We start from the raw sequence: 14,175 nt of genomic DNA, 5'->3' as shown, positions 1-14,175 counted from the left end.
AAGTCCCAAGTCAGTCTCAAGTCTGTGCACTCAAGTTCCAAGTCAAGACAAGTACCAAGTCAAGTCCGAAACTTCAAGTTTCGAGTCGTAAACAAGTCATATTGCGCTCATCACCAAACGTAATGCCCCATTAGCAATACGTTGATTTTACATAAATCGTAAAAATATATATATTTGTTAAAACAATTGCGACTGAACTTAATAAATGTTGAACTGTGGAGGAAGACCCGCAGTGTCTCAGACCGTTTGTCAAGCATATACTATATACCTTAAGGCCCAAAAATGTTGTACAGTACAATGACTCCTTACATGTGTCATTGAGGAAAAAATTAAAAAAGACCTTTTTTTTATTATTATTGACTCATTAAGTAGCCTACAGTGTACAGGTGCTGACATGAGCTACCTGTCTTCCTATTCACGCCTACTTCCTAAAACAACAAAGCCAGTGACACAACCATGATTAATTCAACGTGAATTAGAACAGATCGATGTTTCTGGCATGAGTAGGAGCGTGTTTGCAATAGCATAATAATACATTTTATTTATGAAGCGCTTTTCAGAGTTCTCAAAGACACTTTACATTAAAATCATCATATATAAAAGCTATACACTAAAAACATAAGAACACACAATATTGGTCACACATTAAAAGCAGTTTTGAAAAGGTGGGTTTTGATTTGGGATTTGAATATGGAAAGGTCAGTGCAGTCTCGGATGTGTTTGGGGAGAGAGTTCCAGAGGGAGGGGGCAGCTATGGAGAAGGCTCTGTCACCCCATGTCCGGTGCTTGGTCCTGAGTGGAAGGGACAGGAGGTTGGCATCAGAGAAGCGGAGCTGACGGGATGGAGTGTGGTGCTGGAGCAGGTCGGTGAGGTAGGAGGGGGTCTGATTATGGAGGGCTTTGTAATCGATCCGTTGTGGGACGGGGAGCCAGTGGAGGTTCTGGAGAACAGGGGTGATGTGGTCACGGGAGCAGGAGTGGGTGAGCAGTCTGGATGTACTGGAGTTTATTTAGGATTTTGGATTATGTGCCATGAAGAATGCTGTTGCAGTAGTCGATTCTGGAGGTAATGAAGGCGTGGATCAGAGTTTCAGCAGTGGCTAAGGAAAGTGATGGGCGGAGACGGAGTATGTTTTTTAAGTGAATAAAGGCAGTTCTGGTGACCGTGGCACACTTGGTTAAGAGGGTTGCCTGTGTCGAAGTTTACTTGAGCAAGACGCTGAGAAGCCATTAGGGGTTCAGTGTTTCTCAGCAGCCCACTGATCCCAATAAGCTAGGGATGGGTTAAATGCCAAATGTTGTGTTTTTTTTGTATATGACAATAAAATACTGACTTTATAACTTTATTTGTTTGACGTGGTGTTCAAAGGAGAGGTTGCTGTCAAACATGACTCCAAGGTTGCGGATGTGTGGGGAAGGAGACAAGAGTGTAGTTGTCGATGGTGAGGCAGAACTGGTTTTAGTGAGGGATTTGGGACCGATGATGATCATGTCAGATTTATCACAGTTGAGTTTGAGGAAGTTGTTTTGCATCCATGATTTAATGTCAGTGAGGTAGTTGGTGAGAGCGGAGTGAGTAGCAGTGGTAATGATGGCCTTTGTGGAGATGTAGAGCTGGACATCATCGGCATAGCAGTGGAAGAGGAGACCATGTTGACGTATGATGTTACCAAAAGGGAGCAAGTAGAGAATGAACAGAAGAGGAACAAGCACCGAACCCTGGGGGACGCCTTGAGACAGAGAAGCAGTGGAGGAGGTAGGGTTGTTGATGCTGATGAACTGTTGTCTGTTTGTAAGATGTGATTTGATCCAGGAGAGAGCAGTTCCGGTGATGTTGAGGGATGATTCGAGGCGGGAGAGAAGGATGTTGTGGTTGATGGTGTCAAAAGCTGCAGTGAGGTCGAGGAGGATGAGAATGTTGAGGTGACCAGCGTCTGAGGAGAGGAGGAGGTCGTTGGTGACTTTGAGGAGGGCTGTTTCAGTGCTGTGCTGTGAGCGGAAACCGGATTGAAATGGCTTGAACAGCTTGTTGGAGATGAGGTAGGCTTTGAGTTGTGTAGCGACAACACGTTCCAGTATTTTTGACAGTTTATTTACCATGACATTATATTGATCACTTCTGATGATGTGTTTTATTGTCACTAATAAATACTGTTGGTGACTAAGGGGCAATGCAAATGTCAATCATGTTTGTAATCAACTGGCAACCAAAGCGTACAGTTGAACTGTATGGTAAACGACGCAAAGTTGATGTGTCAAGCTGGCCAAATGCAACTGGAATGGGACCGGAAATACTTGTGTTTTCGTTTTTCAGCATAAACGTCGTCGTATTTCACCGGAAGTTGTGTGTAATATGCAAATTGACACCGGGCACTGACTCCTCTTTGCCACGTTTCACTAAATGACGTAATCCTTCCCAGGGCTTGACAGTTCCCTGTTGCGGTAACAACACACAGTCCGAGAGAGAGGGCGAGAGAGAGAGAGAGCGAAAGAGAGAGAGAGAGAAGGGGGCCGGTTAGCTAGATATCTACAGATATCACCTATTTGCTTTAGGTTTGCAGTGTCAACAGTCTGATTTAAAAAGACCCGTTAAACCAAGCTACGTATTTTTGCGTTATTCCTGACTTGGCTAACCAGCTGGCTAATGTTAAGTGTTTCCTGGTTAGAGTTTCAGCCATTTTGGATTTTTACCGACAAACAACTAGCCGGTCGTGGTTTTTGGGAGCAGTGTAAGCTAGCCAGCGCTTCCGTTTACATATCTAAACACCGCTGTTTATCTGCAGACAGGGGAAAAGGAGACGTTTGACGAGAGGGGATACGCTATACAACGAGTCAACAATGAATCCCGAATAGTAAGTATCATACTCAAGAATCATTGTGTTACATTTTGGCCAGCTAGCTAAGGGGAGCTATGTGCTAACAAGTAAGTTAGCACAAATAACTTGAAATTAGCAGTCAAACTAAGTTAGCGGCTAACATCAGCTGACATTTGCCCTAACGTCCACCTGTGCCTACCTGCCTGAGATATAACCATTTCCCAGTAATATCGGTGGAATGTTTGCGGTAAACACTTGTCATTCGATATATATTGGTAACAAATAACACATTGCTCATTTGTTACATGTTTATTCTCATTTTAAGCCAGTTGTTGGGCCAGCGACCGTAGCTTAAGTGACTGGTTTTGCCTCGCTGCGTTTCACGCCGAGGTGTAACGTAACCTTAAAAAACGTTACAGGACAAAGGCGCCTTGTTGAGTTGCTTAACTGTAACGCGAACCTCTGTCTTTGCTCGTAATAGTGGTTTTCGTTACACATTTATTAGCGACATCAGATTAGCTAGCTAGAAGTAGCTAACGTTATAGTCTGCGTATGTCATTGTGATAGCTTACTTATTTCTTTTCTGGAAACATACTGCAGCAGCATTTATCTGTTTACGGTCCAGGTACAGTCATTGGTTATAAGCTATTACCTGGTGTTGGGCATGACTCGGTTTTTAGTCATATGGTCTAACGTTAGTGCTGAAGCAGCCTCTCAGTCATGTGTAGGTCACATGCTATAGGACAAACCCTCGATTTCAACACAGCAGCGTTGAGCAATTTCATCGGTCTTTGGTTTTGCATTCATACATGTTGGCATGGGTGGATTGGAAATAGTTTTTGGAGTACAGTGTTTCCTTGTTTGACAAGCTGTTACTCTACTACTCTTCGATCTAAAAACTCTATAGCCCTAATTATCTTGTAATTTCTCTAAATGGTGATATTCGATCCCCATTCCCCATCTTGTATTAATGATTCACCTGCTTGGTGTAGACTAGATACTCCTAAGCAAGGTCCATGGTCTTCTTACTCGATGAGAGTCACTGTCAAAAGGAAAAAGAGGATGTTTTAGATAAATGATTAGGTATGTTGAATGACTAACAAACAATCATGGACCATTTATTTTCTGTTAAAGTGGATGCATTAGGAGTAGTTCCTTATCTTCTGTATCGTTCACTGTCACAACATTGGATCCAGTCAATTTATAAACTGAATTACACAGCACTGCAGAAAAGCAGGTCTGATGAACATTATTGTATGATTTTTATTGATCTCCAGTCAGTTACGGTAACAAATCACTCAAACTCATAAACGGATATATACAACAGCAAAAAACACCCGACTATGGCTCTGTCACTCTCAACATATTTTCATAACTTAAAGCCCACCGTTAACATGTTCAATTCACTCGTGAATAAGTCAACAACCCTCTCCGCTTTACTTTTATTACTTTGCTACTTTTACTACAATAACATGAACAATCAGATTTAGAACAATAACTTTTATTGATTCCCATTTGCTTTTTAAAGCAGCAAAAAGACAATAGTACAGATAACTTGAGAAAGTCAAATAAATAAGAGGTATATAAGGCAACTAAATTAAGAATATGATGAATAATTCAATAAAAAAGAGGGAAAAAATGACAAGAACAGTAACACGGAGACAAAATTGCAAGATTAAATGACAGTTATATGCTCATTAATAAAACTGTTAGAGGTTTTGGGTTATTACAAATATCACATATGCTGTTTTGTGTGATTAAGATGTACTAGCAAGTTTCATGTCCTGGAATGTATTTGTAACCAGGACAACAGTGTCTTAAACTGGGAGGTATCACATTCTTCTTTACTACAATTCAAGAAGCCCACGTCCTTGCTCAAGGTTAAACACCTAGGGCTAAAAACATGCAGGAGAAGTCCTTGAAATGAAAAGAGTAGAAATGATTATTTTCCCTCTCCCTTCCTGCTTGTACATCCCGGCTCCTGTACCAGCTCTTCTTCTCTGCTCCCATGGCAGCTCGACTTCCTTTCCTCACGTCTTGATGTCGTATGTGTCAAAGGATGGACGAGGAGAGACCGAGAGGGACTGGTTGTTGCTTTCGAGCTATACAACACACAATCTCGTCATTATAAAGATAATGGCAACAACAAAAAAATTAGTCGTCTGGCGAGCCATAGCTCAAGAGATTAGCTCTTAAATTGATGAATTAAGTTTAATTAGTGGGTGTCCACACTTGATTCAAAGCAATTACAGAGGTGGAAGAAGTACTCTGACCTTTTTTTAATTTTGTAAAAGTTGTACAATGTACAAATATTATGTTGCACGTGAAAGTCCTGCATTTTTCTGTTGACACGCTGCAGAGCTAGAGCCAATAGAAAGCCTTAGAGCTTCCTATCGGTGCAAGGGGCGGCACTTGCTGGGCGTCATATGATGTGCCGGTGGTAGGTAGGTGGTAGTGTGTTTTCGGCCTTAGGAGTGTGGTGCTGCAGAGGATCAGTAGGAAAAGGAAGAAATAAAGAAAAGCTGAACACTAGCAGGTTGTTGATAAAGAGTTTTATAGCTGAGCTCAGATATTATTCTGTGTGTATTGGGGAAGTGAAATATGATCATTATATTGCCTAATTTTATTTGGGTGTAATGACAAGAGATGCAGGAAGAAGTTTAGCTTGTATATTGGCTGCAGGCTGTCTAGACCCGCCTTGTTGCATGACAGTGTTAAGGTGGGTCACTAGGCTTAATGAAATAGTAGAAGGCCCTACCCTAAGTATGCATGTTCTATGCCTCAACAATGCTCTTTGAGAATGGAAACTGAGCATCTGTCAGTCACAGCCCACAGTAGACTACACAATTCTAAGGACTGAAAATACCTCCACTCCAATCTTAAAATCAGTGAAGATTAAGCCTATTAGACTGGTAACGCATTAAAAGGCAGCCGCTCGGTCTGAGCTTGGTAGAGTCACCTTTGTGAACCTGATGTTTGGATCATTGTCGGAAGGTTTTACTTTGGTAACCATCTTGAAACAATCAACAAACTGAGGGTGTTTTCCCACTTGGTCCATTTCAGCCCTTCAACACCGAAGGAACACAGACCTTGATGAAACTAACCATACTCAGACCTCCTGTGGAGGCTGTCTTCAAGTCTGCATTGCGGTTCGCTCAACCTGTGCATTGTGAAGTCAACGCGCTCCGGGTTCGCTTTGTGATTTATCCCTCTAGGCTTGCCGTTAAAGATGCCTCATTTGATCCGATATATATATATATATATATATATATATATATATATATATATATATATATATATATATATATATATATATATATATATATATATATATATATATATATATATATATATATATATATATATATACACATACATTCATTGAGTTGCATTACACTATCTGGAATATCCAAGTTTTTGTCTCATAAATGTATGACTTTATTATCTCGCAAATCTTTGGGTTACCATTGGCAACCATTTTGAGAAATTGGCAACCAATTATTGGCCTTTGGTTGCCCTCAATGACAACCATTTATTAACAGATCAAAAATAGGGGCAACAAAATGTACACCCCAAAAAAAAAAAATTTTAACCGTCAGAACCAGACAACACTGCACGTGCATACGCACTGGCATCTCTTTTAAAGGCGAAAACAAATTAAGTTGTTTGACTGTGGGATGGAAAGTTCGACGGACCCGTCAACTTCACAAACGAATGTGCAAATGGATCCAACTGACAAATAACCAGATGAACCTGAACTAAAAACAAAAAGGACATTTTGGAGGAGTAGTTCCCCAGCATCTTTTGCTGGATGAAAAATGATACTGCAAAGCATGTACAACATACACCTCAATAAGTGACACTACTATTTCTGGATATCCCCTAACTACATTTTTTTTTTTTTTTTTTTTACTTTTCCCTGACAGTGACTATTTATTCAAGCTGCTCCTCATTGGTGACTCTGGTGTTGGAAAGTCTTGCCTTCTTCTCCGATTTGCAGTGAGTTTCCCCAAACAATACAAACAGTGTGTTTTATATGAACTCCATTTTAAGTTTGAAGCTGTCTTCAGCTGGACAACATTATAGAATATCTATCTTTACTGGGTTTCTCATTAACTCAACAATAAACTAAGTTATACCAAACAAACTCAAGCAGTTAACTTGCCTGTAACTCATTAATTTACTGTGAAACATGCTCCAGATTGTATACAGTTTAAACATTCCCTGTGCCAACACCGTGGCTACTTCCCACAGGTGCTAGTAGTGACTGATGGTATGTATGTATGTATGTAGTGAAGAAGGAAGGAAGTGAACAGGATGTGTGAGCCAACTAACTGACTGTTTCTTTTCGCAGGATGACACATACACAGAAAGTTACATTAGCACTATTGGCGTGGACTTCAAAATACGAACCATAGAACTAGATGGAAAGACCATTAAACTTCAAATTGTAAGTAACCTACTGCTTCAATTTCATATCCGTGTCCTTCAGTAACCATGGCTCACTCAGAAAGTCAGTTTTTCAGGACATCTGTACAACTGCCAACATTAAATGCATTATTCTGGATGTTTCTTATTGTCAACAAATCCCTTTCAAGGTCAATAGTTCTGACTGAAATTGACCCTCAAATATGTTTTTATTTTTAAAAAGAGCTCAGTATTTTCATGACACAGTTGATCACTGTAGTTTTTAGCTAAAGTTACTCAAACAAGAGGAAATCGTGCATTTGTCCAGGACTATTTTCAGTGGCGGATTAATCCACGTTTAATGGGATTTAGTCAAAATATACTTCAGTGTATTTGTTGAAAAAAGAAAGAATTAAACTATTAATTAGCACTATGTACTTGAATTTGTGTTTGACTAATGACACTCACATTTAAATATATAAAAAAAAAAGTGTGTTGTTTTTGTCAACTGTATTCTTCTTTTTTCTTTGACAGTGGGATACGGCGGGTCAGGAGAGGTTTCGTACAATCACATCCAGCTACTACAGAGGTGCTCATGGTATCATCGTAGTGTACGATGTCACAGACCAGGTCAGTTTAACATTACACCATATTCTACCTATAAGAACAAATCATTACCATAGGAGATGAGATTTTGCCCACCAATCGCCTGCCACAGTGGCGAGACAGAATCTTATTGGCCTGGTTTCTTATGAACTGAAATGCAGAGAGATGAACCATTTCTCATTTTGCTGGTGTCTCCCAGGAACCCTGTCAGATGACACTGTTAGATATTTTAACACTTCCCAAAGGAAGAGTCTACTTGTATGTATGTATGTATGTATGTATGTATGTATGTATGTATGTATGTATGTATGTGCAGAAGTAGAATGGTATTTATGAGTGTAAAAGAACAAGCAAGTTTCTTCCATTTGGGAAAGAAGTGAGTGTTCACTTTACTCAAATCAATGCTATCTGCTCTGTGATAAGGGGAAGTGGGTCCTTCTTCCTCAATGGATTTTTCACTGTGACTTTTTTTGAGTGCTCATCTAAATGGAGGTTTTACACAAGAACTATTTGAGTCAGAGGACACAAACATGAAAATCTTAAAATTTCGCACAAACGTCCACCTGGACTCAACGATGAATGGATTAAAATTTGGTGGTCAAAGGTCAGTGTGACCTCACAAAACACGTTTTGAGCTGTAGCTCAATAATTAATATGCTAATTACGACAATTTCACACAGATTTCCAATTGGATAAAATGATGAAGTGAGGACATTTTTGGAGAGGCATGGATGTAGAATGCAACTTAGCTGGTTGGCACACAACCACAAGGCAGTATTTCTAGTTTTCTTGGGTGTAGGGGGCAGAGCTTCACAGAATGCAGGTAGGGAGAAAAAATAACGGTACACACAGATGGAGATAGACCAATGAAAATGTTTCATTACACTTGACAGATTTGTGGTCGGTACAGCAGGAATTCATGTCTTCAAGACCTGTAAAGCGTGATGTAATCTGATGGCATTTAGGTATAAGGCAGTGAAGTGTCTAAAACCTGTCTGACTTTACTACAAGGTGTCTCCCAGTGTTTGCTAAACATGGTCTATAAAGGCAGCCTTGTGTTAGCTTACTGTGTCCACTGGGCCCCCTCTGCCATAACTCTACTGATGCTTTACCACAACAATTCCTGACACATCAGGAAGTAGTTCTGGTTTTTATTTTACAATCAAAAGATGGTTTAATAATTGATGGTGGAACTAGAGGAGTTTTCCCCCTGAAACCATGTTGTTGAAACAAAATTACATTACCATTGCCCAGGGTTTCCAGCTTGGAAATTCTTAGCAAGAACAACCCAAATCGGTCATTAGTAAGCCAAAAAACTAAGCTTATCAACACCTGCTTCAGTTAAGTTCTCCATTTCCTGACTTGAGGGCAGACATGCATGTTATATCTACAATGTGTAGAGTTTCAGAAGTTACAACCAACTCTAAGCAGTCCATGCTGCAGCCCCACTGTCCTCTTTATGTTCAGCTTGAGATATGGAAGGATAAGGCCCCACTTGTGTAACTCTCAAAGTTCATAAGCTGCATCATTCTTGTCTCGTATCGTGTTCTGTCCTCGCAGGGTTTCAAACTGACTTCCCGTCCAAAAAAGTGCCGAAACACATTGCATTGCAAACAAAAAAATATGAACTCTGGCCCTGTGGAAGCTGCTGATGTCCTGTAGCAGATTCAGGTCAGCACTGATGTTAAACTGTCCCGTGTCTCAGGAGTCCTTCAACAACGTCAAACAGTGGCTACAGGAGATCGACCGCTATGCCAGTGAAAATGTCAACAAGCTTTTGGTTGGGAACAAGTGCGACCTGACGACAAAGAAGGTGGTGGATTACACAACGGCAAAGGTAAGGCCCCCTGGGTATTCACTCCCACACAAACAAGCTTCAGACTGTTTTTGTTCTACTGGTAAGGGAGTCAGTCTCAATAAATTAGTATGACACATAGTAGATAGTTAAAAGATAACTTCCCTATTAAAGTGAGAGACTCAAACAGGCTGATCCCATGCTGAGGTATGACCCAGAGTCACAGCCAAGTCCTACTTACTTCGCTCCATCATATATAGCAAACGTGAATAGAAAAGATTCATATTTTTAGCAGTATATCCCATAATCAAATGTGGACCACCTGGATTTTTTAATCTTTGCTTATCTACTATATCATTCGTTCAAAATCATTCAAAGTGATCTTTAACGTAAATAGAACATTCAAAGTGATTGTTTTATTTAATTTCATAAATTAATAATTTATTCAAAACATTGATTTTATTTTTAAGAAGTAATTTAATCTGATAATTATTTCTAATTAGCATTCTTTTGATTTTACAATGCACCTAATATTTATTTATTTCAGTAACGATGTATACCCCTCAGTAACGATGAATACATATGAATATATAGATATGCATTATTTGTACAAGAAATAAACAGAAAATCACCATCTAGTAATATTTAACATAACTAGTAAATACACTTTTAATGTATTTGCTTAAATATAAATATTGAATTAAAAAAAAATGCTATATTCAAGTGTGTCTATTAAAAGCGGATCTGAACAACACTTTTCTGCCTTCTGTTATGTCAGTATCTTATGGTCTCCATATCGTGTTACCTGAAGCCAAAGTGGCCCATGCGACTGACATATTTTAGAATATAATTTTTTCCACCATTTCATAGTATTTTGCTTTTCACTACAACAATTAAGAACCAACAATTTTTTAATTAAGTAAAGAGCCTCACAACTTTAAAAAAATGCCTAAAATGCCATTGCCCTGTCCTCCTCCATTGTGTCCAGGAGTTTGCAGACTCTCTGGGCATCCCCTTTTTGGAAACCAGCGCCAAGAACGCCACCAATGTGGAGCAGGCCTTCATGACCATGGCCGCTGAGATCAAGAAGAGGATGGGCCCCGGGGCCACGGCCGGAGGAGGGGAGAAGTCCAACGTGAAGCTGACCCCTGGCACCACTGTCAAGCCCTCGTCAGGAGGATGCTGCTGAGAGATGAAACCACCCCCTCCCCCTCCAAACTCCACCTGCCACAAAGTACACAGGACAGGGGGACAACGTGGCTCACACGTCCCCGTGAAAACAAGATGAAGTTGCCCGCATTTGTACTGTACATAGTATAGCCGCACTACCAAAAACAAATAAAGCATCGTTCTTGTCATACTGTCCAGTTTATCGATGGCTAATTCTACAGATAGGCCATCATTCAACCCGGCCCCCGACTACACCCCCACACCCCTTTATCTCAGATCTCTCAGAGACTACTCTTTTATCTGGCCCTCCGAATGCAGTTTTGTGAGAACTGTGTGTGTGTGTGTGTGTGTGTGTGTGTGTGTGTGTGTGTGTGTGTGTGTGTGTGTGTGTGTGTGTGTGTGTGTGTGTGTGTGTGTGTGTGTGTGTGTGTGTGTGTGTGTGTGTGTGTGTGTGTGTCTGAGATTGTGTCTGTTTCTCTGCATTCCTACAGGTAAATTAGTTTCATTCAGGTTTCTGTCCGTATGCACCTTTTTTCTGTTTCTCTTTTCTGATTTACATTGCGGTTTGTTTCAGCATGCGTCTGTCTGTCAGTCTGTCCCCATTTGAAGGTGTTTTTTTTAATTTGTATTATTATTGCTCACCAACCTCCGCACAGCAGTCTCTCACTGTCTAGCATCTAAAGTGCAACAGACTTGGGTATGTGTATGTGTGTGTACACATACATACACACACACACAATTTGCCAGTTCTGTAGTGTTCAACGTGTCATTGAGCTCGTCTTAACTCATTATCTCTGCATTAAATTCGTGGCTGAAGACAACTGTACGTTTGTTGCTCATCATGTAACACTTGAACTGAAAAATAAATATTGTACTACCAGACTGTATGAAATGGGAGGGGCCTGTTTGCGATTGGGTGAGATGTGTCGAGGGGGGGGCAAAACCTGTTTGAATTATTTATTCTACATTCGTTTTGGCGTATCTACTGCCATTATAGGGTCTGTTTGCGAATTGCTGTCATCTCCGTAAAGAATTGCATATATAAAATACAATGTTCTCTTGTTTTCATAATAAAGGTGTCTGAATTCAGTTTGAAAGGAAACCCCCAGGCCTAGTTTTTGAATAAGAATGTCAGAACAGTGTTTTATTTAACGTGTGTGTGTGTGTGTGTGTGTGTGTGTGTGTGTGTGTGTGTGTGTGTGTGTGTGTGTGTGTGTGTGTGAGAGATTTCTGTATGATTCCAAGCATTTTTATAATCAAAATCGCTGAATTAGCGCATGTCCTGTTCAAACAGAGAGGAGACACGTGAGGTGAGGCAGTGACGAGCTGTTCCTCACATTAGATTGCGCAATCCCTCACAAACTGGGTTGAGCGCGTGCCTTTTGCTTTCTCATTGTTTGTCACCACTGTAATATTTGTAGACACTTTTATTATATGTCCTTTCTTTACATAGAATAGGTAATGTATTTCACGTCTGTGTAGAACCTATTTAGTGTTGCTGATCTGACATTAAACTGCTGTGAAAAAGCACAGAGGGGAGGCAAACACTACCTCTGCCTCAAAGAAGAGGGCGTGCGAGAGCCCACAGGTCGGGGTTATGCTTGTTCTGTCGTTGCTCTTCTACACTTCTCTTCTTATATTTTGCAGTAAGTCAACGTCGGACAGGTAAAGTAACCTTTTATATGTTTGTTGTTGTTTTTACACATCCGTGGTTGTTACACAGATTAGGAATCTCACGATTTTCGCGCGTGGTGCCCGCGAGCGCTCCGCTTCTGAAACGCTCCCGGTGGAATCAAATATGTACCTTACCTATGTGTGTGTAAATAATGGTGATATGAAAAACAACCAGTAGTCAGTGTGCAAGCTGCCAATTGAATGGTGATTTAAGCTACTCTATTGGGTTCATATATTTGTAAATCTGATTTATGTAGTGTCAGTGCCTCACCAGCCACGAACCTCACCGCACTTCACTGGGTGGACGCACTCATTAAATTAACCTCGATCCTAAACTGCAAGAGGGTGGAATCTACCTTACGCTATTCGTGACCGACTGAAAGAGCGGCCAGAATCACTGGAGCGTCCGTCCACGTCAGGAAAGAGGAAACTTCTGAGGCACTTCTCTAAAAACATCACATTACATGATAGAACACCTCACCAAAGCCAAACACGCCGACCCACAGGCGATCAGACTTCCCAGAAACTGTTGAAACTTGTGGGTCACCCAGTGCTTGCAACAATTATTCATTTGGAAAGTACTTTTTGTCAAACGGTAAGTACAATTTTTGCTGAAAAGCGTATTTTCAAGAAACGGATACTTCTTGCCAAACAGAACTAGTATGCTAGTCGTGTTACAAGTACTTTGGGGTGTAATAAACCTGTAATAACTAAAAGTTTTCCTCTTTATGTATATAATATTTTTAGTAAAGCAGTGATCTTTATTGACCTCTTTTGGCAACTAGCGGAAACTGCAACTGCAGCATCAGTCGTTGGAATGATTCAGTTAAACAGTATGTAACACACTTACACATTGGATACTTTTAGGCTTATTTTGGTTTTCACGCCTAACTGACAAATATGAAACAAGACTCTTGTAATCTATAGCCATATAGGAAGTGCTATCTATCTTAGTGTAATTTACTTTTTATTCATGTGTTTTAGCCTCATTTAAGTTTCATTCTCTTTGATGAGTTATGATTTATTTCCTTATATTGAGCTAAGAATGTTTTGATCTCAGATATCGATATATTCTTTACATGTAATCTCATATATTTAGTGTCAATTTAATGATGATAGCTCTAATGTGTTTTTCTATCATTTATCAATATGTAATCATATGTTAGTTATATTTACCTGTGTCTTTGTTAATTATCTATGTTATTGATACAGATGTATTTAATGCAGGTTATTTCATCTGATATTTGATGTTTGCTTTGATGTTGCAACCTAGGTGTACACATGATGTATTTACATGTTATTTTCATGTCATGAAAGAGTGAGCATGTGTAGGTCATGAAGCAATAAATAATGACAATTGAAAAATAAAGAGACGTTTGGTTCATTTTTATTAAACACTAAGCATAATTTACCTGTCCTTCACTCTGGACGACACATTCAGTGTGATGGACGAGTTCCAGGAAGACCCACCTCTCTTCTTGGAGGAGAACAGCTGGGAGGGAGAGGACTCTGAGTTCAGTGACCCCCACACTGACCCTGCTCAACCATGAACACTTCCAGGTCTGCAGAGTCCCAGTTTATTCACTGATTAATTTATTACAGGGCTAAGCACAGAAGCAAAGTAACAGATAGCAGGCGTTCTTGTTTCTATCTTGTTTTCTATTGTAAGTCTATAGCAGCTAATGGAAGCAATGTCAAGAAATGTAG

The 14,175-nt window shown here is 40.0% G+C and overlaps 1 protein-coding gene across 1 annotated transcript; it reads left to right on the top strand.

Moving 5' to 3' along the window:
• The first annotated feature begins 2,445 nt into the window (after nt 1-2,445).
• LOC137884808 (ras-related protein ORAB-1-like) lies at nt 2,446-11,896 on the top strand. Its single transcript, XM_068726833.1, has 6 exons — nt 2,446-2,852; nt 6,743-6,815; nt 7,171-7,266; nt 7,758-7,853; nt 9,535-9,666; nt 10,613-11,896. Exons 1-6 carry the CDS (start codon nt 2,839-2,841, stop codon nt 10,811-10,813), a joined length of 612 nt encoding a protein of 203 aa, XP_068582934.1. The 5' UTR covers nt 2,446-2,838; the 3' UTR covers nt 10,814-11,896.
• Nucleotides 11,897-14,175: the final 2,279 nt, after the last annotated feature.

Source organism: Cebidichthys violaceus, unplaced genomic scaffold (assembly GCF_023349555.1).
Source record: "Cebidichthys violaceus isolate CVI_PGR_0920_01 unplaced genomic scaffold, fCebVio1.0.p SCAF_10, whole genome shotgun sequence".
NCBI lineage: Eukaryota > Metazoa > Chordata > Actinopteri > Perciformes > Stichaeidae > Cebidichthys > Cebidichthys violaceus.
This window is presented reverse-complemented; position numbering and strand designations above follow the sequence as displayed.

Excerpts from the sequence above, each read along its gene's own strand:
- LOC137884808 (XM_068726833.1), top strand. Across the intron at positions 6,816-7,170 it reads GCCTTCTTCTCCGATTTGCA|GATGACACATACACAGAAAG; the intron begins GTGAGTTTCCCC and ends TTCTTTTCGCAG. Across the intron at positions 7,854-9,534 it reads TGTACGATGTCACAGACCAG|GAGTCCTTCAACAACGTCAA; the intron begins GTCAGTTTAACA and ends CCCGTGTCTCAG.